General features: G+C 35.4%; 2 protein-coding genes across 5 annotated transcripts; one reads left to right on the top strand and one right to left on the bottom strand.

The window, feature by feature from the left end:
- The first annotated feature begins 8315 nt into the window (after nt 1-8315).
- Nucleotides 8316-9502, top strand: LOC104599875 (RING-H2 finger protein ATL78). The gene has a single exon (XM_010262620.3). It carries the CDS (start codon nt 8399-8401, stop codon nt 9098-9100), a length of 702 nt encoding a protein of 233 aa, XP_010260922.1. The 5' UTR covers nt 8316-8398; the 3' UTR covers nt 9101-9502.
- A 5537-nt stretch (nt 9503-15039) lies between these two features.
- Nucleotides 15040-21938, bottom strand: LOC104599876 (cytochrome b-c1 complex subunit 6-1, mitochondrial). 4 transcript variants are annotated; one of them, XM_088887000.1, is made up of 6 exons: nt 21835-21938; nt 20429-20484; nt 17668-17752; nt 15575-15603; nt 15414-15503; nt 15040-15326 (listed from the first exon to the last, which is right to left on the bottom strand). In XM_088887000.1, coding segments are annotated over exons 2-6 (243 nt in total). In that variant the 5' UTR covers nt 20431-20484; nt 21835-21938; the 3' UTR covers nt 15040-15289. The 4 variants fall into 4 exon arrangements, with proteins under 4 accessions (XP_088743126.1, XP_088743129.1, XP_088743127.1 ...); XM_088887003.1 differs by lacking the exon at nt 15575-15603 and having other exon boundaries at nt 15040-15152; nt 15287-15326; XM_088887001.1 differs by lacking the exon at nt 21835-21938 and adding an exon at nt 21571-21816.
- Nucleotides 21939-23510: the final 1572 nt, after the last annotated feature.

Here is a 23510-nt window from a genome sequence, read left to right as displayed (position 1 = left end):
GTAGTAGTAGTAGTAATTAATTAATTAATAATATTGTTAAAATTAATAATTTTTATGAGTTGAGACCTTTATTGTGCATAGTTCCCATACTACACAAGAGACTTATACAAAATAGAAGACCCATTAAAAATGATATAAAAATAAAAAATTAATGAAATTTTAAAATGTAGAACCCATTTTATCATATATACGAAGAAAACAAGCTAAACGGGTTTGTATAGAAACCCGTAACATGTGATACACCACATACAGTAGTAGTAGTAGTAGTAGTAGTAGTAGCAGCAGTAGTAGTAGTAGTAGTAATAATAATAATAATAATAATAATAATAATAATAATAATAATAATAATAATAATTTGAAACCTAAAAACTATAATTAATAAAAATTACTAAAATGAAAACAAATATTAAAATTTAGCAAGATTTTATCTAGCAACTATTAAAACTTAAGACATTAATAAAAATTAGTATTAATTTGTACTTAGGGATGACCATTTATAACAATTAGTATAATTAATACTAATAGGATAATTAAAATTAATAATAATAAATACAAAATTATAAAATAATCATTTATTAAAAATATAAAATAATAATTACATTTGTATTTATAAAAATCATAGGTATTTATCTATTTTTTCATTAGCAAAATTGTATATCATTAATATTTAAAGTTGCACACTATTACCAAGATATTATATTATTAAAGAGAGAGAGAGAGAGAGAGGGAGAGAGGGAGAGAGATTATATTACAAAAGAGAGACGATTAAAAGTAGACTTGTTCACGGGCCAAGCTTCGAGCCTGACTTTACACTATATTAGGCTTGGGCTTTGGGCTGGGCCCATTCGAATTTTGGCAAAAGCCAAGCCCGAGCCCGAGCCCGAGCCCGGCCCATGAATAGGTCTAATTAAAAGAGAGTTAATGAGAAAGAGAGAGATAGCATTTATATTATTAAAGAGAGAAAGAGGGTGATGCAAGGATGTTTGGGTATTTTTGGCCCCCCTTAAGGACTAAAGAACTCATGATGCAAAACCCTAATATTAATAAAGTAATAAAATATTATTAAATTAATAATAAGATAATAATAAAGTAATAGTACTATAATAAAATATTACTAAAATTATAATAGCAAACAAATATATTAATGATTAAATATAATAATGTATAAATAAAATATTAATACAATATATTTTGGGGTAGGAAAAATAATTTTAGTTATAATAATATTACTATTAACTAAGTAATAAATAAATAATAAAATAAAAATATTGATATTAATAATTAAAAATAAAATATTAATATAAAATGTTGATTATAAATACTAAGATATTAATTATTAAAGACTAATAAAATAATAATTACAAAGTACTAATAAAATAATAAAATATTAGTAAAATTGTTAGTTGATTCCAATTCCAATTCCAAATGAACCAAACCATAGCAATTAGAATCCAATAATTATGTATACATATATATTATGTATAACTATATAAAGTTTATAATTGGTAAATTTAACATTATATATATATACATTTATTACAAATATATGCTTTAAAAATAATTGATTTTTAAAATTTTTTTAATTTGTCATTTTAAACACAATAAGATGGTTGCAGATTAAATGTGGAGATGATCCAAAACCCAACATAATAATCAGATGCAAAATGTGGATCTAAATTTCATAATCGAATGTGGATAAGGATGCAATTTGTTCAAATTTAAATCCAAACCATTTACAATCCTACTATCCACATTGTGTGGGGTTGGTGTAGATTTGAGCTAGACTTAGCCCATAAGAAAATAGTTGATTGAGCCCAAAAATTTGTTGGTTTAGCCAGGTTTAAGTTAAATTATAAATGATCATTCCTAAGTTGGTATCTCAATATATTTATAAGTAGGTCTTTATTAGTTTTAATAATTTAATTAAATTTTATAATTTTTAAATATAATGCAAGTGGTTTATTTTATTATTTTTAATAATATTTTTACTTTTTATTATTATTTTATGAATTACTAATTTTTATGAATTTCTTAATTTTTAATAGTTGCTACATAAAAAATTGCTAAAATTTAATTTTATTTATTAGGTTTCAAATTATAGTTTTATGACAATTAACCAATTAATAGGATTTGAATGTGAATAGGGATTGCAATGTTCCCCATCCCATTGGGTACTCAGCTTCCCGGATCCAATGGGGTTGATGATGGATATTGCCTTGGCAGGGATGGGGATTGATAATGATACCCAACCGAGGATGGGGACGAGGATTACCTTGAGCTTGGACTCAGATTAATTTAATTATGACTAAAAGAGTTAATCTATAGATTAATTTAATTATAATATTTAATGATTAATAAAGCAAAATAAAACACTAACGGATAAAATGAAAAAAAAATAATTATTTATTGAGTAATTAGCAATAGTTTATTATTATTATTAAAAATATTAATATATTTAATCTAAATTATTAAATTATTTTTATAACAAATTACTAAAATAAAGATTACTAAAATTATAAATATAATTATCAGTTTCCATTGTTTCAATTATCCTTAATACATTTCGTGCATCACACAGGTCCCACTAGTAAAATAGTAATGTCATTGGAACGCAAAAGGCCGAGAAGCGCTTCTGAGAAGCCCTGCCAAACGCAGCCTTAGACTGATGGATCATGGAACCATGGAACTTAGCAATCACAGGCTAAAGCCCGAATGATTGACTTTCGACTGATGTCATTGATCTGCTGGTTCCTCTGGGAGGAGAACCGAGAACCCAAAAAATCAGCCCCGACAACGTCCCACAACATCCCCGTCGTGTATTAGGAACATTTTCCGATGAAAATCTCATATGTGCTGTGGACATAGTGGGGGGCTGATTTAGTAGGGAGCGGTACGCCTTGTATTCAACAGTCAATTTTCTTGATGCATGACGTAGCAAAACAACTGTTCCCTTATACTTTTGGTTTGATCCTTTCCTTCTCCCCTGCAATCTCCCTGCAAATATTTTTGTTTTGTTGGGTGGGTTTCTTTAGTTTAGACATGTCCTCATTGCTGGAGAAAAGGGATCGATGATACTCTCTCTCATCCACAGAGAGAGAGATATCAATGGAAAGATGAGTAAGTATAGCCACGGAAGTGGTGCACAGTCATCCAAGAAAGGATAAGATTTTTATCCTCCTTGGCGTTAAAGATGAACCTGTCTCCGAGATCGAGATATTATCAAAACAATCCAGGAAAAGCTAAAGCTAAAGCGAACTCTGTAAAATAAAGAAACCCAAAAAGAAAGTAATAGCTCAAAACTTTAGTTTCCTCCCTTTAATTTATTGGATACCGGCCTCATTTTATTATTTATGTACAGTACTATAGTGGAAAGGATGAAACCTTCATCTTCCCATGCGGTTGGGTGCTTGAATGTTAACCCAGTAGAGTCAAATCACATCCGAAAGCTGGTTTCAAGCTTTTTCATGTTTCGGTTGGGCAGGCTACAGGTGAAGCGATGAAGTAGTGCTTATCCTCCCCAAGTATTGGACTTTTATCACTTTTTGGACGTGATGTAGATCAAAAGCTCCCCTCGACCATTCCATGGAGACTCTACCCATCCCATCGCCCAAAGTAGCTCTAGCACAGTAGGTGTAGGACAACCCATGAACACCATTAGCCATCCCTCCTCCTCAGAGCCCCGATCCTTCACTAACCCTATTGTCTCTTTTTGATCTTTTCCCTCTTGTCCTTTTGCACTAGCTTGTCTCTCTTTTTTGATCTTCCACTCAAAGTGATCCATATTAATCTTATCAAAAAGCAGAATTGGCTCATAAGAAATTGAAAAAGACATAGGACTAAGATTTGATCAACATTAAAAGAAATGTTTGTTACAGAGAGCTACCTAATTGCTGGTGGGGTTGTCCTGGAAGGCTTCAACCTTCTTCAGTTTTCAGTTTTGAGCTGAAACAGTTAAGCTCCACTGCAGATAGAGATAATCATTAAATTAACATATACAAATAATTTCTACAGGATAAAGTTGCTGAATGGATCTTCAACCCACTATTGTTTGATTCATAATGATCATCTCTGGGTGTGGTGCATGGTTTTGTCCGGAATTTGGGTTAGTTGCAATGGACTTTAATTGATTTCTGGAAGCCTCCCACTGAGCCGCTGACTGCCAATAGATCAGCACGTGTATCATATTAATTAATTGAATTTTATTATATTTAAGTGAATTCATGTCCTTTCACAACTTTTGAGATTATTTTCTAATAAAATAAGATTCTTGTCACTACAAGAAAATGCCCTTATCCGTCGGTATAGCTCTAAATGAGCTATTTCGACGGTCACCCGATGTGTCCTGTAAGATAGCGTCGGTGTAGATACCTAAACCGATGGCTTACTCGTTGCTGCCGATAAGGGCATGATGTGGCAGGGATATGAACTTTCTATAATAGAACCAATGCTAAAAAGAGACATAAAACATTAGGACCAAACAGAAAGTATTGTTGTTGCTCTAGAAAACGTTCTACTTGACAGATATGTTTTCAAATAAAAAGAAAAAAAAACATTGCTTTTTCACTTCCAAACATATACTTAGTTTTTCTACCCAAAAAAAAAATTTCAATAAATTGGTTAAACCCAGGAGAATCGGTTACTGTTATCTCCATGTGATTTCAATTTCATAAACAATAACTTTCTGCATTATGTGTGGGCCCCACGCCCATAAAAATGTCCAAGTTGGAGACACCACTTAGGTCGATGGAAAAGAATGGAAAAGAACATGTTAAAATTAACAAAGTCAAATACTCAAATTAGTTTTTTCGTTGGGATGTATCCAATGAAAGAAATTTTCATTTTAATTTTATTTTATACTTGTGTTCTTCTCTTCTGATTTAACCTTGGTCATGTATTGATTTTTTTTTTTTTTTTTTTTTTTTTGTGACTGGTCATGTATTGAATTTGAAATTGGGAGTTCCTAACATGTATATGTAATGCCAGAAATACCCCAACAGGAAAAACTTAAAATTGTTCTACTTTAAATATTAAAAACATAAAAGGATAAGGACCACTATGGCCATCAAATTATATAACTTATTTAAAATAGCCAATGGCTTACTCGGTGAATACAAGAATATTCAGGGATATAAAAGTCAGAAACCTAATAAATCTGTACATCTGTAATAAGTATTAATATAATAGACAAATTAATAGTTGATCTTCCCCTCCTTCCTAGATGCTTCCACTCACTAATGAAAAAAGATAAAGAGAAGCTTATCAACGATGATGAAGACTTGTCAGTTCATTGAGGATTTTACCTTGCTTAGCCACCTTCATCTCTACCACAAAGCAGCACTAATAGTGAAGTCCAATACATCAGAAGATATAGATGGGGACTGGGGAGTTAGAGGACCTTTATGAAAATAACCCTAACTATCTCTTTATGGCTTTATGTTTAGCCTATCTCCCATAATAGTATAATAATGGGAGGAAGGATATCTGATACAGCTGCCCCCACTTGTTTGTTTGGAAGTTGGAACCCCTTTTATACCCCCATTTTGATCTTTAGCAGCCCCTCTGCTTTGGATGCATAGTTGTTCATGAACTGGATAGCTTCAATAATCAATCAAATCTTTTTTTATATTATTCACCTTTTCATTCTTTATATCCTAGGAGATTCTATGTGTATCTAATGGATATTATTGGTTTGATTAAGAGCTACATGTAGACCTTGGTGGGCCTCTTGCAATCTGATAACAAGGCTTGTGGGCCCAAATGAATTGAACAAAAGATGGGATATGGTGGGGCCCAATATGGTCTAATCACGATTAATTGGACAGCAATTGAGAGGTGGCTAACTTGAGTTTTTTTTTTTTTATGCTGTATGTACCACTGGAAACAAATCTTAGTTAGTGTAATTGCGATAGAAAAGATGTAGAAAAATTAATTAGATAATTGAATAGAGTTAAAGAAATGGGTTTTAAGTACTCCACACAAACAGATAAATTTAACAATTGAGATCAAGTAAATGAGTTTAGTTAACACGATTGATAAAAGGTAATAGGTGGGCATATATTCCACATGAGTGGAGGCATATGCTTATTCCGTTTTTTACCTGTAGAAATGAAAGTTTCTGTTAGCGATCAGTGACTCGGTGCTACCAGTATATTGTTTCTTAAGTGAGTCGGCATGACTCGCTTTGTGTAATAAATTATAATTAAGCAATGTTATTGTTGACTCAGTACTCAGCTCACTCGTTCGCATTTTTCCAAATTCATATCAGTCATCTATGGTTAGAAGTTGGAATTTGAACCTGCTCGTTGTTGTTGGGTGACTGAGTTCATCTCACGGAGTTAAGGCTTTAGAAAGAGTATAAACATAAATATGTAAAATAAAAATACATAATAATATAAAATATAAAATTTTGTATTTTGTATGTATTTATATAATATATATTTGTATTTGTACTATGAGTGAAATTATATTGCATAAGCTCTTAGAAATATAAAAAAAAAAGAAAAGAAAAGAAAAAGAAGAAAAAAGTAATAAAACTCGACAATAAATAACTATTAGGACCATACTGTTTTATACATAACATGTAACGCTCAAATTTGCGTCATATATTAGGGTGTATTGAATCGTATTGATCTTGTCATATATCGGGGTGTATTGTATCGTATTGAGCTCGCCTTGATATGTGAAATATTAAATTTTTAAAATTTTAATACTTTCAGGGAAATTGATCTTGAAAGATTTTGAGAAAAAAAGTAAATAATACATTGATCAAACCTCCAATAAGTACCTTCCGGTACATCAGGGTGTATTGATATTTTGAAACTTGATCACATGTGCAATCAAATCTCCAGAAATCAAAAATCTTGATTTGATTGGACCGCCCAAGTTGCAACCTCCCCCCCTCCCCCCCTCCCCCCTCCTTCCTCTACACACACACCGCATACATATACATTTGAGTTCAGCTTCCATCAAGGCAATACCTGTTCGAGCAGCTTTTACAGCCTTGCATTGAGAATATCTCTCATGGGAGATATTCCTGATGCAAAGTTGCAAGAGGCTGTTAGGAGGGAGTGAGCATGAACTTGCCCTGACTGAAGCCGATCTCTCTACATTTACTAATACGCTGAATTATGATTGGTCAAGTGGCCAGTCCATCAAACTCACCCCTTTTTATTACAACGATCCAGTGAGTTGGGGGACACTTTAAACGATTTGAGTTGAGGCTGACTCAGAAAAACTTTGACGTGTCATTTACTCAGATCCAATACTATGTGCAACGGATAACAAGTTATCTCGCGGCCAGTTTACCTCTCAAACCAACCTTCCCATGTCAGCTAGGCAAGGGATTTTGTTTTGGGAAAATTTCGGTTAGTACTATTTACTTTGGTTTTTTTGTCATTTTGGTCCCCAAACTTTAAAATGTAACGAATGTGTCAATCCAGTATTTATGTTAGCTAGTTGTTAATTGGTCGTCAAAGTGGTTAGTTAGTTGTTAAGTGGCATTTGAAAAAGACACAAATGCCCTTGAATATTATCTAATTTTCTTTATTAACCATCTAGATATTGACAAAAAATTAACAATTTCAAATCATTGCCTCTTCTATTTAAAAAAATTGGGATGAACAGAATGGCCACTAATACATGATTCTAACTTTCTTGAATAAAAGAGGCAAATATTTGAGATTGTTAATTTTTTGTCAACATTTAGATGATTTATAAAAAAGATTAGATAAGTTTTGAAGGATATTTGTATATTTTTCAAATGCCACTTTACAGCTAATTATTGAATAGGTACTTTTCACTCCGAATATCCTTTAATGGCACAGAATTATAGAAAGATACTGAACCAATTATAATATGCCACGTCATGTTTAATATCTGGGACCCACATCTATAGAGCTGCTGAGGTAGTGATTGGTGTATAGTAATAATCCCATCAGTATTACTATGTAGAAGTAGAATAGTAGACGACTTGAAAGCATTTCCTTCCCTCTTCAAAGTCGTGTGGGCCCCATCTAGCAATTAGGGATATCAATGGCTGTTGAAACTTGAAAATTGAAAGGATGTCGCCACCTGGCACACTCTCTTGCCTGGAAAGTGGCATGGGCCCAGTTAGAATAGAAAGGCCCATAGACTACATGGGCTTAGTGGAAGCTCCAAATTATGGGAAAGTATTAATTAATAGAACAAAAGTCTTAATTTTGATATGGGGGGAAATTTTTAATCATAAGGCTGAATATTCTCCAAATATTATGCTTGTTTTTCTTTTATAATACTCAGCTGAAAAGCTAAATCAAGCAGCCTCATTTATTCCCCTCTATATATCCCCCTACACAACCAACCTAACCAAGGAGAATCCATTTCCATCAACTCATCTTAAATAAGCTCCCAAGTCCCAAACATGTTTCTTTCTTCTTCTTCCTCAAATCATCCTTCAAATTTGCTCCAAGATTTGCTGAGAGATGTCCGCTCAAGAAGATTGTTACTACACACTCCCCTTTACCAGCCACCGGGCACGGCAGCCCCGCCCGGCACTGCAACTACCGGCCATGATTCATCGGAGTCATACACCAATGGAAACAGCTTAGACGCCAATGTAGTAATGATCCTCTCTGTTCTTTTGTGTGCATTAATCTGTGCTCTTGGGCTGAACTCCATCATCAGGTGTGCATTAAGGTGCTCAAGGCGAGTGAATTCTGATCCATCATCCAACAACACAGCCAACAGGTTGGCTAACACAGGAATCAAGAGGAAAGCCCTCAAGACTTTCCCCACACTGACCTACTCTACTGGGTCAGAGCTACCCCGGTTGGACTCAGAATGTGTTATATGCCTCTCAGAGTTTGCTCCAGGGGACCGTGTCAGGGTCCTCCCCAAGTGTAACCATGGATTCCACCTCCGGTGTATTGACAAATGGCTCACTTCACACTCATCATGCCCCACTTGTAGGCACTGCCTGATTGAAACTTGTCAGAAGATCGTCGGCTGCAGCCAAACTAGCTCATCGGAGCTGCCGCGGCTGCCGCCGCCGGCGCTGGCGATTCCACCATTGGCCAGAGGGGTTTTGCCATTACAACGTGAAGGTTTGATGCCTAGTCATTAGGGTATTTGTTAATTGTTTTGTTTTTCAATTGTACATACTGTTGATTGGAATGTAAACTGAGGGACTAGAAGTTTAGACATTAGTGTGTTAAGATCTTCCCTTGGGGCACAAGTTGGACCCCAGTATCTTTGCTCAGCATAGAGAGAAAAGGAAAAGTGTGTACTAGTTGTAATTTGTACAAATCTGAGTATGTGAATCTTCATTGTTTTTGTTTGTTTCTCCCTCCATGCTAGTCTTTTACATAAAAATATAGAGAATCTACATTCTTCAAGAGGGTGAGAGAGAAAAGAAGGAATCAATAAAGAAAAAGAGGAATGGGGTTAGTTTTTTTCTTATCCAATGAAGCTTAGAATCAATGGAAGATGAGAGGGAAACCACTTTGAGCTTCAAATCAAATGCACTGTAAAGGGGGATTTGGATTTGGGACCTAGTTCTCAACTGGGCGTTTCTTTTAGCTGGTTGCTTCTGAAGTGACACTACTTAATCTGTGAAGTGGGAGCCAGGAGATGGGTTGTGATAATTTGATCATAATTAACTTGGTAGCATCAAATATATGCTTGCCGTTGGATAGAGATAAGATGGGAATGGCGTGTGATGCCATGATACATTAACAGAGACCAAAACTGTGGGGGGGTTCAGTTTGCCTGCCAATTTATACATATATACTAATGCAATATTAACAATCACATTAGTCGATACTAATCCAGGCTTTATACACATAAAACGAGTCATCAGTTGAGAATTTTGAATTCTTTCAAAATTACCTTTTTTTAGAATCGGGCTACAATGAGGTCATCCTCATGGAAACTGCAAAGAGGTCTTCCACCCTGTGCATAGAGGATTTAGACCCAACATCAACTAGGTTTCAGCTATAAGATCAGGTCAGGTAAATCTCAACCATCTGATTTATTTTAGATTTATTAATCTTGAAAGATAGCCCCACCAACATCCATCAAGTTTAGTTTCATAGTCTCTCTCTCTCTCTCTCTCACATTTTGTCTCCATTTCTCTTACCGAATACACATTTGGCCCTACCAAGCTAATCTTACTAGATAACCTAAACATGGTTTTGTGGACTTGTTTGTAGACCATTTTCAACAATTCTCTTGACACTCTGGCTCTTACACTCTCCCAGCCAGTTGAGTTGATGCAGAGAATTCCAGTTTGCATGCTCTTCAATTCTTCCATGGAATCCCATGACCACAACTTGGAATATGTCGACATGAAACTCATGGCCTCAAAAACAGGCTTACTCTTCAATTTTTCACTGTTGTTATCAGTTATCACCTTACCACTTGTTCTCATTTAAACTGCAATTAAACAGGCTTCAGATTGGTTTTGTCTTTTTAATATTCAACTCTTCAATGGAGTTCTAGAGAAGCATTGCCCCACTTCAAAAGCTACAAATTCCCAGCTCCTTTCTCCTTATACATTAACAGTATTATTAGAGCATTTATGTTCATCTTTTCATTTCTTTTACTTTTTTTTTTTAACTCAATTCTCTTAACAAGAGCATATGGTCTACCCTGCACTTTGCGGCGACTGCGAATCCCTTGGGTCAGCCAATCTTCAATGTGAAATATGTGCAATTACCAAACAAGTTGCAGATAGATTTTGGAAGATAAGCTGTATCTGACTCAAAGATGAGACGATTGCCATTAACAGGAATTATCATATTATATAAGATTGGATAAGAGAGATACCTTCTATAGTTAATAGTTAAGGATCAAAGCAAGTAATTGCATCCATGCTTGAAGGATTCGGTCTCATGCCTGCTGCTTTAATGAGCAACAGCTTCTCTCTCAGACTTGCCCAGTCAAAGATATACACTCATAGTCATACTTCTCTCATTTAAGTATATATATATTAGAATTAGAAAAGATAAGGGAATGAGAATATTGAAGAAAGTGGGTTTCATGGATTTTATGACATCTATATAATTTGAGTGATAAGTTTAGTTGAATGGCCCACCATGTTCCCTGCTCCAAAATAACGTAAATTGAAAGGTTGCAACTAGGGTGATGGACCTTAAGCGCTTTTAAACATTGTTATAGCCTTTTCTTTCCAATGCTTTTTTGTTCATTTCTTTTAAGTGATACATGATAAAATTAAAATAACAAAAGAAATTAGTTTCAAGAAGAAATTCTTTCTTGATTGGTAGCCATTTTGATCATCAAAAGCGGTCGGCCCTATTTCATTGTCTAATGAAAAATAGAAGAAAGAAATAAAGATATCCACAAAGGGCATCTTATATTGAGTTTTAAGCAACAAGTGTCCTTACAATATATTTTTCTTTTGTTAGTATAATTAAAACAGACAAGTTTATTAGGGAAAGCTCTACGTAACATTTGATTCTTTGCTGACCAACTAGGATATAAACCTTTCCAAATTTTATGTTTTTTGCTTATAAAATTTGTAGAGAGATACCAGATTTCTGTGAAAATTTTGAAACGTTTGTCAAAAATAAATTGTTTTTCTTTTGCATATCTTAGTTCCCATTAAAAGCCTTGTACTTAATTCATCATTGTTCTCCCTTAATCATAATCTCTTAATTTAAATTACTTCCTTTTCTTTTGGGTTGACGGAAAGATGGACAAAGGGTTTAAACAAATCTTGGTTCTTGGGGTACCCCCTACCCGAAAGGCCCTCAAAATCCATCCTGGGTAACATTAGATATAGAAATCAGCCTTAAGTTTGGCCTGGACGTTGCGAATGTACGAGGATTCAAGGTTGAAACCTTTCTTTTCAATATCGGGCATTCATAGAAAAGACGGTTTTCATCCTCAGTACTCTCACTTAAGAACTCACATTATGGGGCAATATGCATGCCTCTTCTTGCACGGAGATTTCTTTGCTAGAATTCCACCTCTCAATAGAAGCCATAAGAAGTCCATTCAACCCATAACCCACCCAACAGTTGAGATGGTCACTTCTGTCCCTTCTTAAAAAATGATTAAAAATAAAAGTATCGACATGCTCAATACTCACAAAAAAAAAGAGTAACAAGCATGTCAAAGGCTCAATTGTTAATACCATTAATTCTAACTTTTCTTTTGGCAGTTAATTTCAAAAATGACTACTATCGGAAGGAAAAATCTATGATGCGGAAAAGATATGATATGGAAAGAGTTTTTACCAATTAAAATCCACCCATGAATTTTTATAAATAACACTTTATTCGTTATTATGTTTATGATTCCAGTTTGGTGGTCAGTTGTTTAACGGATATCATATCTTCTCCATATCATAGTTGAACCCCTACTAGAAACATCGCCATTATTGACAACATACAAGTACGGGAGATGTTACCCGTTTGTGACTGCAACATGCTGTGTGGTTGGTGTGAGGAGCAGATCCAGTCCTGGCCATGGTAAAGGTAAGTAGACTTCCTCTGCACTCTGCTCTGTCTTCACCCCTTAATTCCGTTGTAATGTGTAATATGTATGACAAAATGCCCAAAAGACTTTGATTTTCGGGTTACATTTCAAGACAGATCTCATTAGAAGAAGATTTTCCATTGGTGCACGTGCACTTACATTCACCCCATATGGATCCATTGACAGCCTTGGAAGGCCTAGGCCTTGTTTGATGATTAAGTACATTTCAAGACAGATTTCATTAAGAGAAGTACTTGTTTCTAAGAAGTTAGAAGTACTTATTTTAACAACCACTTAAAACTGCTTGGTAATCCACCTTTCAAATAACTTATTATGTCTTTAAGCACTTATTGAGATGGGGATGTTTGGTAAGCTACTTTCCCCATAAGTGTTTATATTGACACAAATGACAATTTTAGCCCTCACTTCACAACCACATCTTCTATTTCTTGTTCTAATGCATCCAATAACTATTTCTGCTTCTTCTTATGTTTCTTACTAGTAGAATTGTGATTAGAGCTCTTTACAATAGCTTCTTCAGCGTCCAAAATTTCTTTATCCACTAATGAATCAAGAACAGATGGAATTCCATCAAATAACTCATTGATCCCATCATCTGTTCCCCGCAATCTTCCACCTTTCACCTTGAACTTCTTCGCATGTTTCCTTTCCAATTCCAAATCTTCCTCAGCAGACATAACACCTTTCTTCATCTCCATTTCAATATACTCTTCAAATTTTGTCTTTGATTTCCTCTTCAAATTCTTCTTCCGCTTCACCATTGTTTCCATTGTATGATTAGAATCACATGATAACCGTCGCTGCATCGACACAAACCAGGACACCCTCTATGCACATTCCCTCTGCCAATTCTACAGAGACCGTTACATCACCGATGCTATTGATTTCGCCTTTGGTAATGCAGTCGTGGTCTTCCAAAACCACAAACTGATTGCTCGAAAAACTGCAAAGCGATTGCTCGAAAAGCCATGAATGCACAAAAGAACATGGTGACTGCACAAGGCTGGATCGACCCCAATCCAAGTATAGGAACGTCTGTCATGTGCAATCTAACATCAGAAACCACATAATTCCGAAGGGCTAGTCAGAATTGAGTGACGATTTTGCATTAAAGACATTGGAGAGTTTAATCAACTATGAGAAATTCCATTCTAACAAAAAATAGGGTTTTTTAAAAGGATATGGTAATAGGAGTGTTTAATCTACTGAAACAAGGATTAGGGCTTGGGGAAATTAGCTTTGCTCTGATGACTGATGATCGCCGATGTGAGGAGTGATGGTTCTCAGAAGAAGAAGAAGATAGGAAGAAGAGGAAGAAGAAGAAAGAAGAGTCATTGGGGAGACTAGAGAAAACTTTTCTATATTTACCGTCGGAATTCTTGCCGATGCCAATGGACCACGTTTACAAACACCGGTGTATGTGAATGGCCAATGGAATGATTTTCTGAGTTATGGCTTAGACTGAGAGAAGTGGAGGAAATGGGAGGGACCGAGGGAGTTCGAATGAATGGAGAAAGTTGGTTCGTCCCATTTTTTTGGAAAAATACTTTAAAAAAAAAAACAACTTGAAATCACTTTTTTAAAGTACTTTATAAAAAAAATTCTTCCCAACTTTTTTACCAAATACACAAAACCACTTTATGTGTGATCTCAACTCTTTAAAGAAGTAATTCTCAAACACTACCCTAAACCCTTTTTATCCACCAATTGCTTCCCAAAAGTAATTCTCTGGAGGATTGAACTTAGTGGCAACTATAACTAGTTGGTAATTCCCATCCAAGAGAGGCAGGTTACCAACACTAAGGGTTGGCTTGCTTGGAGTGCAATATCATTTTCACTAGTGCAAAAATATGGGAATGTAAATGAGTTACAATGCGTCTGGTTCATTTTTGCTTAGGATTCCAACTAATCTTGTTTGTTTGAAATGCAAATGAAATAAAACAAAACCTAGAATGTGTTTGGAACCATAGGCATTTATTGAATAAATGCTAGACACCACTTCAACATTTCCCCTATCATACAGATCCGTACACATATAGACTTGCAAAAATAAGCCTTAATTTATGTACACACCTACTGTTGGGTAAAGCTTCATTTTACGCTTCCCCCAATAAATTGGTGCTTATTCATTATTTTGCTGATGTAGTGTCTAATGACGCCTAAATGTCAATGAACGGGTTCATTATTGCTTTTCTCAATTTTGCAAACAAATCAAACATTTAATGAATAAATGCCCATGGTTCCAAACACAAACAAAAGTAAAGCTCAAAGTAAAATTAAACCAGATTTTACATTTGCATTAACAAGCAATTGTATGAGTGAGACTGAGAACGAAATTGCACCGCATACAAAGGAAGCCTAAAAGCACATTTGCCGAACCATCCATCCATCCATACAGTTGAAAGTAAAATCAATACCCCTACAGCTTCAGTTGACAGATCAGTTATCTTGCAGAGGGGTGTTTCTGCACCACCATCAGCTCTTATGATTAATTGATTATTTTCAATTTACCTTATTAATCTCTAGGCGTCATCTCCTGCATTTTTCATCTCACAAAATTTCACTATCTTCAGCATTATCACAAAAAACATTAAGTCTTCAACCAAGTTCAATTCTAGAATATCATGTTTTATTGGTCTAACCCAAGATCTTCACTGTTCAAAAAAAATTATACTTGGTGAGAACTAGCACCAAAACAAACATGGCTAGTTTGCAGTACACAAAAAAGCCAATCAAAATGTTCGGAAGTAAAAAATGATAGATAAGATAATGGTGCAGAAAATACTACATTTCATCTACTTGAGTTTTGTGAAAAGCTTCGGCGCAACCTGGGTTTGTGAAAAAACAACAGTATCAGAATAAAACCTGGAAATAGCATTACTAAACCGATCATGTCAACAACATTGAAGACTTACACATTTATCCACACATGACCAATAGTCAAAGTATTGTCCTGTGCAGTGTTTGTGACCAGTTTCATCACCTTGAATCCTCTTAACACATGCCTGTAATAATTGACAGAAATTCAATCCAATATCTGCCAACTGATGGACACCTCCATATAATAAGCACTTACATGGTCTCCATGGGAAAGTAGAAATGCAACTGTTAAAAAGGAAATATTTAAAATAAAACAAATGGGAAAAAAATGCAAGCCTATAATAAACCTAACTACTACAATTAATCTATGCTGCGGTCCAGCCATGGTTGAGACTAAGAACAGATTTGGTGAAGGCAGTCGAAATCATGTCCTAGGTATTCCCTAGATGGATGCCTCGGACTATTGATGGTGGAGTAACAGCATAAAGAAACAATAAGGACCAGGTTCAAGCAAAGTCTAACTGACCCAACCATAACCAGAAACAGTAAAGGACAGTAAGCAATTAGTAATGTGCCCAATTGTTCCTCCAACATTTTGAGAAAAATATGCCTCTTTTAAGCCTATTCAAGAGGTAACTTTAACAGGTGGAAGCATTATTGCTAATTTTGTGCCCTTAATTTCTAAACAATAAATTTTATGCCACACACACTTGATTTGATCCAATAGGTGGCCTAACTTCTAGATTACTAGGATAACAAGAAAACATGATGCACATGCACATTTGAAATTATGCCCGCATTCTGTTCCCCCCATGATATGGACGGAAATTTTTTCAGGCAGATATTTCAGCTATTATTTATGCTCCATTTATAGAGAAAACTATGTGTGCCACCTTTTGATTTGTTTCGATGTAATAATCATTAATCATGTAAAATAGCAAAGAAAACAAAGTTTTCATTGGGGAGAGGGGAGCAGCTCAAAATTCAGTTGAAAAATTTTCCCTCCATTTTATGGAGAGACAAATACACCATTTTAGCAGGATTGTACTCAGAAAGGCTATGTTACCAATCTTCCTGTCTACCTTTCTTGTACATGTTCCTTTTTTTCACAGGAATAGCTGATCAACTTTATTGATTAAGGAAAAGAAAAGTGCATGTGCAACGTGATTACATATAGTGCCTTAATGTTAGATTGGCAGCCTAAAATCATAAATTTTGTTTTCATTACAAATTAAACCCCCCAACAAAGTTATTCGCTGTTTGCCCCTAGCCTAGCCAGAGGATTGGCCAAGCTATTGGCAGATCTTTAGACCCATGTACAAGTTACAAAAAGAAATTAAGAGATTCTATGGCATTCTCTCTAGGAGGCCAGGTTACTCAAAAGAAAGATCATTTTTTTTTAGCAAAGGTTAAGTATAATTGTATTGATGTAAAAGGTCCTTTGTACAAAGAAAGATCATTTGTTGAGTTGGGCTGGTATATAAGAGATACTAATTCAGCTTGTAAAGTACTCTTCAGTGCGCTATGATATTTGGATGCCTGTACAGGGGTGCCATATCATGCAGGACACTTCAATTTTTAGTGTAAATTTCGTATCCAATGCCATATATAGCCGTGTTTTTGCTGTTCTTCAGTGTCCTTGGGAAGTAATTGAAGTTGTTGATCCTTCTTTAACAAGACATTAGATATGACCCAAATCTCTATCACATAGTCAATTTTTTGGAGGATTGGAGAGGATAAGCTTTTATCTCAACTTTTCACAAGGCTTTACGACCTCTCCCTATGTAAAATATGAAAATTGCTGGATGTTAACATTTGCAACTCACTTGACTTAAAGATGTCTTCTTTCTACTTGAAAGCCTTGCTTCTAGATCCTTTGGACCATTTCTCTTGCTCATCTTTCTTCAAAAACCTAGATGAATCCCCCAAATCCCCTTTACCTTTTTCTAACAAAAGCACTCTTGAGATGACCCTAGTCAAGCAAACAAATGAAGCTCAAAGCACATTTACACTTCTCATTTACACTATCATGCATCTGTTTTTCATATACTAGAGTTTCAGCCAGCTTCAGATTTAGCCAGGCATGGTTTCAGGTTGGGTCGTACTACCCTAAGCCTTAACCTGAGTCCAACCAAATCTAGAAGCAATTCTGACTTAGGACCATCCCTAGCCCAAAGCCATAAAGTCCCAGTTCAACCCAAATCAAAGTCATGCCAAAGTTCAGGTTGGACTGGCCAGCATTCAGTTTGGGCCAGACCAAGTTCCGGCCCTAATATGTAACCTAAGAGTATTTTACAGTAGTCTTCATACTTAAAACATTTGAAATTCAATAAGCTAGACTTGAAGTACCTGATATTCAAGTAAAGGTTTAACACACTTCGGCTTGCAAGATTCCTCAAAATACTTCTTCTGATCAACAGGTTCTTCGTCCGCCCTAAATAGCAATAAATTGGTCAATGGGGAAAGAAGTACCAATCAAAAATAAATAGAGGAAAGTAGACTGGAATGTCTTAACACCTTGACCAAAAAAAGTAGCTGACAAAAATTATCAATAAATATGAGTAGAGTACAAAAGTAAAGGGAAATCAAATAAAAATAAAAAAAAGGTGAATTGATTAAAAAAAGCAAATAAAATTGAAAAGCATGAACCTTTCCAACCACTTTATCATTATCCCCATCTGCCTTATCCCACCACCTATGGGCTCCCCCGCCTTCTCTATTAAAATGTCTAGAGGGTAATATTTTCTAATAAATAATTCATCAAAAAAATATTTTCTAATAAATAATGAGCTAAAAGGTCTTTTTCTCTTCATGATCCCTAGTCTTTTTTTGTCTACCTGTTGTCTTTTTAGAACCTTCAAGTTTACATAAACAATCCCACCAATGCTTTATAGGGGGCATGTTTTTTTATCAATAACTGCAGATTTATTAGATTAGAAAAATATGTGTATAGAGTAAAGTACAAAGAAAGAGAGATAAGTTCTCTTATCTCTCCCCAAGCATTAAATTTTTACAACTGCGCCCAGAATAAATTTTCTATTCCCACCCCTTGTTTTGCCAACATCGGCAAAAGAGTTTGCTTCTCTCTTAACCCGTTGTACTCTCACTTCCATATCTTTGGTCAAGCAGTTAAACTTTTTTCTTCTCATTGTTGTAGTTCCACAGCTTCATTCCTTCACTTGTTAACCACCGTACTACCAACTTGGAGTCTCCTTCAGTGATTAATTTATTAATGTTCAACTGCTTTGCTCTTTTTACTCCTTAATCATTGAATCTCCTTCAATGATTAGTTTATAGCAGGTGCGCTTCATATGAAGTTTCCTTATCAGCTGGATATCTTGATATCAGGGAGCCTGCTATTTTGACCCTTATGAAGGAAGTTTTCAGTACCTAGTGCAGTGGGCCTCATGGTTTTATCACCAAAAAGCTTCTACTAAACACAGATGTATGATTCCTTGCTTTTCTTCTACTTTCTGAGAGCTGTAGAAAATTTTTTCTTACTAATCATTTCTTTTGGACAAACAAATGTGGATTGCAATATAGAAATATGTGTTACGAGGAGTACAAGACAGATGGACAATGTCTTCCCAGAAAAGCATTTATATTTTACCTTAATCACAAAATGGGTCTACTCCAACCATTAAAGAAGTTATTCCTAAATGAGCAATGAATTTCCTAAGAACAAAATGAATTATCAAAAACATAAACAACCCCACAATTGCTTTCATCAGTCTTAATTTTACGAGTTCAAATCAGCCCCCCACCCCAACGTCCCACAGCACATCCCTGCCGTGTATTTGGAACATCTCCCGATGATGACATCATCATTTTTGGTATATCATCGGAAGATGTTCCCAATACACGGTGGAGATGTGCTGTGGGACGTTGTGGAGGGGAAATCTTGTGGGGGGCTGATTTGGTCTCTAATTTTACATGACTAAACCACCTCTGTATATTTTTTTCTCCTGTCTTGTTGTCATTTGGCCCATGAATATGCTATGTCATAATTTATCCCATACTACTCGCCCATCCCATGAATATGCTATGCTATTTCTTGACTGCCCAACATATTGCATCACAAAGAATGGCCAATCATATAATCACCCTATAAAATACTCTTTGGTTTTAATGATGTGCATCAATTGCATAACACTCCAAAAAAAAGACGCTTTTTTTTTGAAAATTAGCAAAAATGCATTTCATCCACTCAACTATAACTCTATTGGCAAATCACCTTCATTCTCTCTCTTCTCATGACATTTAACAATATCGGAATTATTGCTTTGAGACATCCATTAGCACATAATTTTAGCCATCCCCTATTTGTACTACAGTTTAGCAAAGCATGGAACAATCAACTAGCCAGTTGAAGGTCATATGAATTGCATGGTTAACTAAATGGTTGATGCCCACGATGCAGTCAGCTGGGATTATTATAAATAAATCATCTACATTGATAAACAACCCCACCTGGTTGACCTAGTCAATAGCTATTTTAAATTTTTGTTTGAGCCTGTCTCTAACCATTTAATATGAATATGGGCTGATGTGGCCCACAGGGCCCAAGACATGGACAATCCAGAGGGTCCATAATTGGATGAATGTGGTAGAATAAGTCTAGGACATATAAGAAAGCTCCCTATTTGACCCAATTAGAAAACCTTTCCTATGCAATATAATATATTCCCCACTCTTTTCTGATCATCCATGCCTGACTCAACCAAGAGGACCAAGACTCCAAGAACATATTAAGCGTCGAATTATAAATCTGCCACAAAATAACACCCTGAATCTGCAAGGATCAGATGACATTCTAAGTTTGTAATGCGATATGCTATAACTAGTTTTTGTAACATGATATGCTATGAGCCACAGACATCCATATGCCTCCAAAATTGAGCAAGAAACTAGCTTACTATTGACAAGAACATAGAAAAAAAGATAACTAGTACATAATGAAGTTCCGGAATCACAAACTTGCATCATTTCCATTACCTGTGAGCTCTGAATTACTAGAAAGTAGTGAAGATTTACGATTTAAAATACAGACAAAAAAACTTAAAAGCTCGGGATTAATTAGCATAAATAAAAAATTAAACATAATACGCACATGGTGAATGAAGGTAGAACAGAAACAACTCAATGAAACAGGTTTACCAGTTTTGTCTGCACCAAGAAAAAGAAAAGAAAACAAAAGTTGCATGTCAGAATAAGAAGTCAATAAGATGCATCAACTCTAAAACAAAAGAAAAAAAAACACTCCAGAAGCCTATCAGGTTGCAATCTAAATTATTGTTATGCTTCTTGTTCCAGATAGAAGAATAAATGAAATATAACCAAAACCACAACAAAATTTGCAACTGAGACTCCTAGCAAAAGTACGGCCCAGTAAATTTCAAATTCACATTGGTCAGAGCAAAGAAAAAAAAAATGTACAAAATGACAACATCAATGATTAGCATTATTGTTGTTATCATTTTGTTGTTTATGACAATGATAGCTTTTCAACCCATTAAGTTATGGAGATTTCTTAGAAAAGCTTGTATTGCTTTAGCTTTACTAGGGTAGTCGTTGAATTAGAGAGCAAGATGGTTTTGTCAAAAATGAAGTCATTGGAAGGAACCTAGAAGGCTAGGAGTAACTCCAATAGGTGATAAATGAAAGAAAGTAGACTATGATGATTTGGTTACATGCATAGATGACCATTGACAGAACCCATAAGAAGATGATCTAACTTTTTTATAAAATAAGAAGCTACTAGTTGCAAGTTGAGGGGGCTAGATGGGCTAGGGGTAGACAGGACTTGTTTAGAAGTCAAGCGCTCATAATTCATAATTTAACAATGGATATGGCTTTAATCAGAACGAATGACAAAACATATCCGACCCCATATAGTTGAGATAAAGATGATGACGACGACAACAATTATAGCTTTTAAACTTAAACGAGAGGTGGTTCAGAAGGCACACAATAAAACAAGTTATCAGCACTCGTGCATATGTCAATACAGAAGCGAGTACCGGCATCAACCGTTCTCCAGTCCAACAGTCGGCACCTTGTCCATGCATTTCACCGCTCTCTAATACAACGACTACCCTAGCTACTAAAACTAAGACATTACAATCCGTTCTAAGAATTATCCCCAACTTAATGGGTTAATAACATTTTGCTTTCTACGTTTTCTATCATCCTCCAAACGAAAGCCGATTTTAATGGTAATCTAATAACTGATTACTTCCCATGTTAACTCACCTAACTATCCAAAAAATGCTTCAGGGATAATCGCATTAGCAGTGAAGGTACAAACAAAAAGGCAACGATTTAAATAGAGGTTGAGCACGAGAGATGGGAAAAGAAAAAGATATTACAGATCTAAAAACCCTAATTGGCAGATCGGAACATAAAAACAAAGAGATACTGGTTACCAACGAGCTTTGGTCCAATTCCAGAAAAAAATACTACAGATGTGTTTCTGAATTGAATCAATGGAAAAAATAGAGTAGATAAAACCATTACCTCTTGAGTCGAAGCTTGAAATCGGCAGCTCTTCAGATTTCGCAGAACTTTTCCCCCGCGACGACGAGTATTAAGGGCGCGCTAGTCCGTTACCGTTCCTACGCCTTCCACGTTATGAGACTGAAACCGTTGGATTGGAATTTTCAGTTAAAGGAATCTGATGGCAACTTGGGCTTCACAGTCCATGCAGAATCACTTTCATGCTAGAACTTGGGTAGGCCCAACCCAAACCCAGCCCAGCCCATCCAAAGTCCAAACTTTTGAAAAGGTTGAACTTGGATATTCGGGCTTCGTTGTGGACCTGGGCCTAGAAACTGGAATTTGATCCCACATCATGTTGGGTTTGAGTTGGGGCTTGGATATGTTAGATCTTCAAGCCTTATTTCCTACTAAGTCAGTCATCACTGATTAATACTCTCGTTTAAAGGACCTTTTTAATTAAAAAAAGGGAAAATTCCCAATAAGTACCCTGTACTTTGGGTTTAGTGTCACTTTGGTCTCCAAACTTTAAAATGCGACAATTCAGTATCCAAACTTTCAAAACGTGACAATCTAGTACCTGATGTTAACTAGTTATTAACCAGCTGTTAAGTGGCATTTGAAAAAGACATAAGTGCCCTTCGAGTGTCATCTAATTTTTTTTATCAACCATCCAAACATTGACAAAAAATTAACAACCCCAAATCCTTGTCTCTTCTATTCAAGAAAGTTGGGGTCATCAGAATGGACACTCAAATGTGACTCCAACTTTCTTGAATGGAAAAGGCAAGGTTTTGGGACTGTTATTTTTTTGTCAATGTTTAGATGGTTGATAAAGAAAATTAAATAACACTTGAATGGTATTTTGTGTTTTTTTTCCAATGCCACTTAACAGCTGATTAACAGCTAGTTAACAGCAGGTACTGGATTGTCATGTTTTGAAACTTTGGGTACTGAACTGTCACATTTTAAAGTTTAGGGATCAAAATGGCACTAGGCCCAAAGTACAGGGCACTAATGGGAATTTTCCCTTAAAAATAAATCAAGTAATAATCTACCAAAAACAACCTAGAGCCAACAATAAAAAGGTTGAACTTGATGAGGACCTTTACTTGTTACTAGACTGTCATTCATAGGGAGATGTTCATAATAAACAGTGGTGGTGTTCTATGGTGAGGATTTGGGAACCAAGGTTTTAAAAACCGACCTGGAACAGGAACCATTTTGGCCACTAGTTTTCTGGGTCGATGGTTCGATTGCCCGGCTTAAATGGAAGGCCCATTCCAACAAAAAATAAAAAATAACCAAAATCGTTGAACGAGTCAAACGGATCAATGATTCGACCACCCGGGTCAGTAGGTTATTAACAAATTCAACAGCTTTTGGCCAGTGACCGGATTTGGGGTAAAACGAAACCGAGATCGTAGATGGTTCCTAGGCTGAACGATCTGACTGTCCAAATCAATGATGGTTCGAAAATATTGATGGAAACAGCTCATGGATAACAGATCCAGAGTGGCATCATCATCTTCTAAGCCTTGTCCTAACTATATAGAGTCGGCTATATAAATCCTATTTCAATTATTCCGTTTTCTAATTTTTAGTCAGTGCCCCATATCCATCCCAATTTATGGGTGCCTAAATAATTTCCTACTATTTCCACCCTATTTCCGTTATCAACATCTTTGGCCCCTTCA

Source organism: Nelumbo nucifera, chromosome 5 (assembly GCF_055504915.1).
Source record: "Nelumbo nucifera cultivar China Antique chromosome 5, China Antique-T2T, whole genome shotgun sequence".
Classification (NCBI taxonomy): Eukaryota; Viridiplantae; Streptophyta; class Magnoliopsida; order Proteales; family Nelumbonaceae; genus Nelumbo; species Nelumbo nucifera.
The sequence above is the reverse complement of the archived record's forward strand: the minus strand, read 5'-3'. Positions and strand labels throughout refer to the sequence as shown.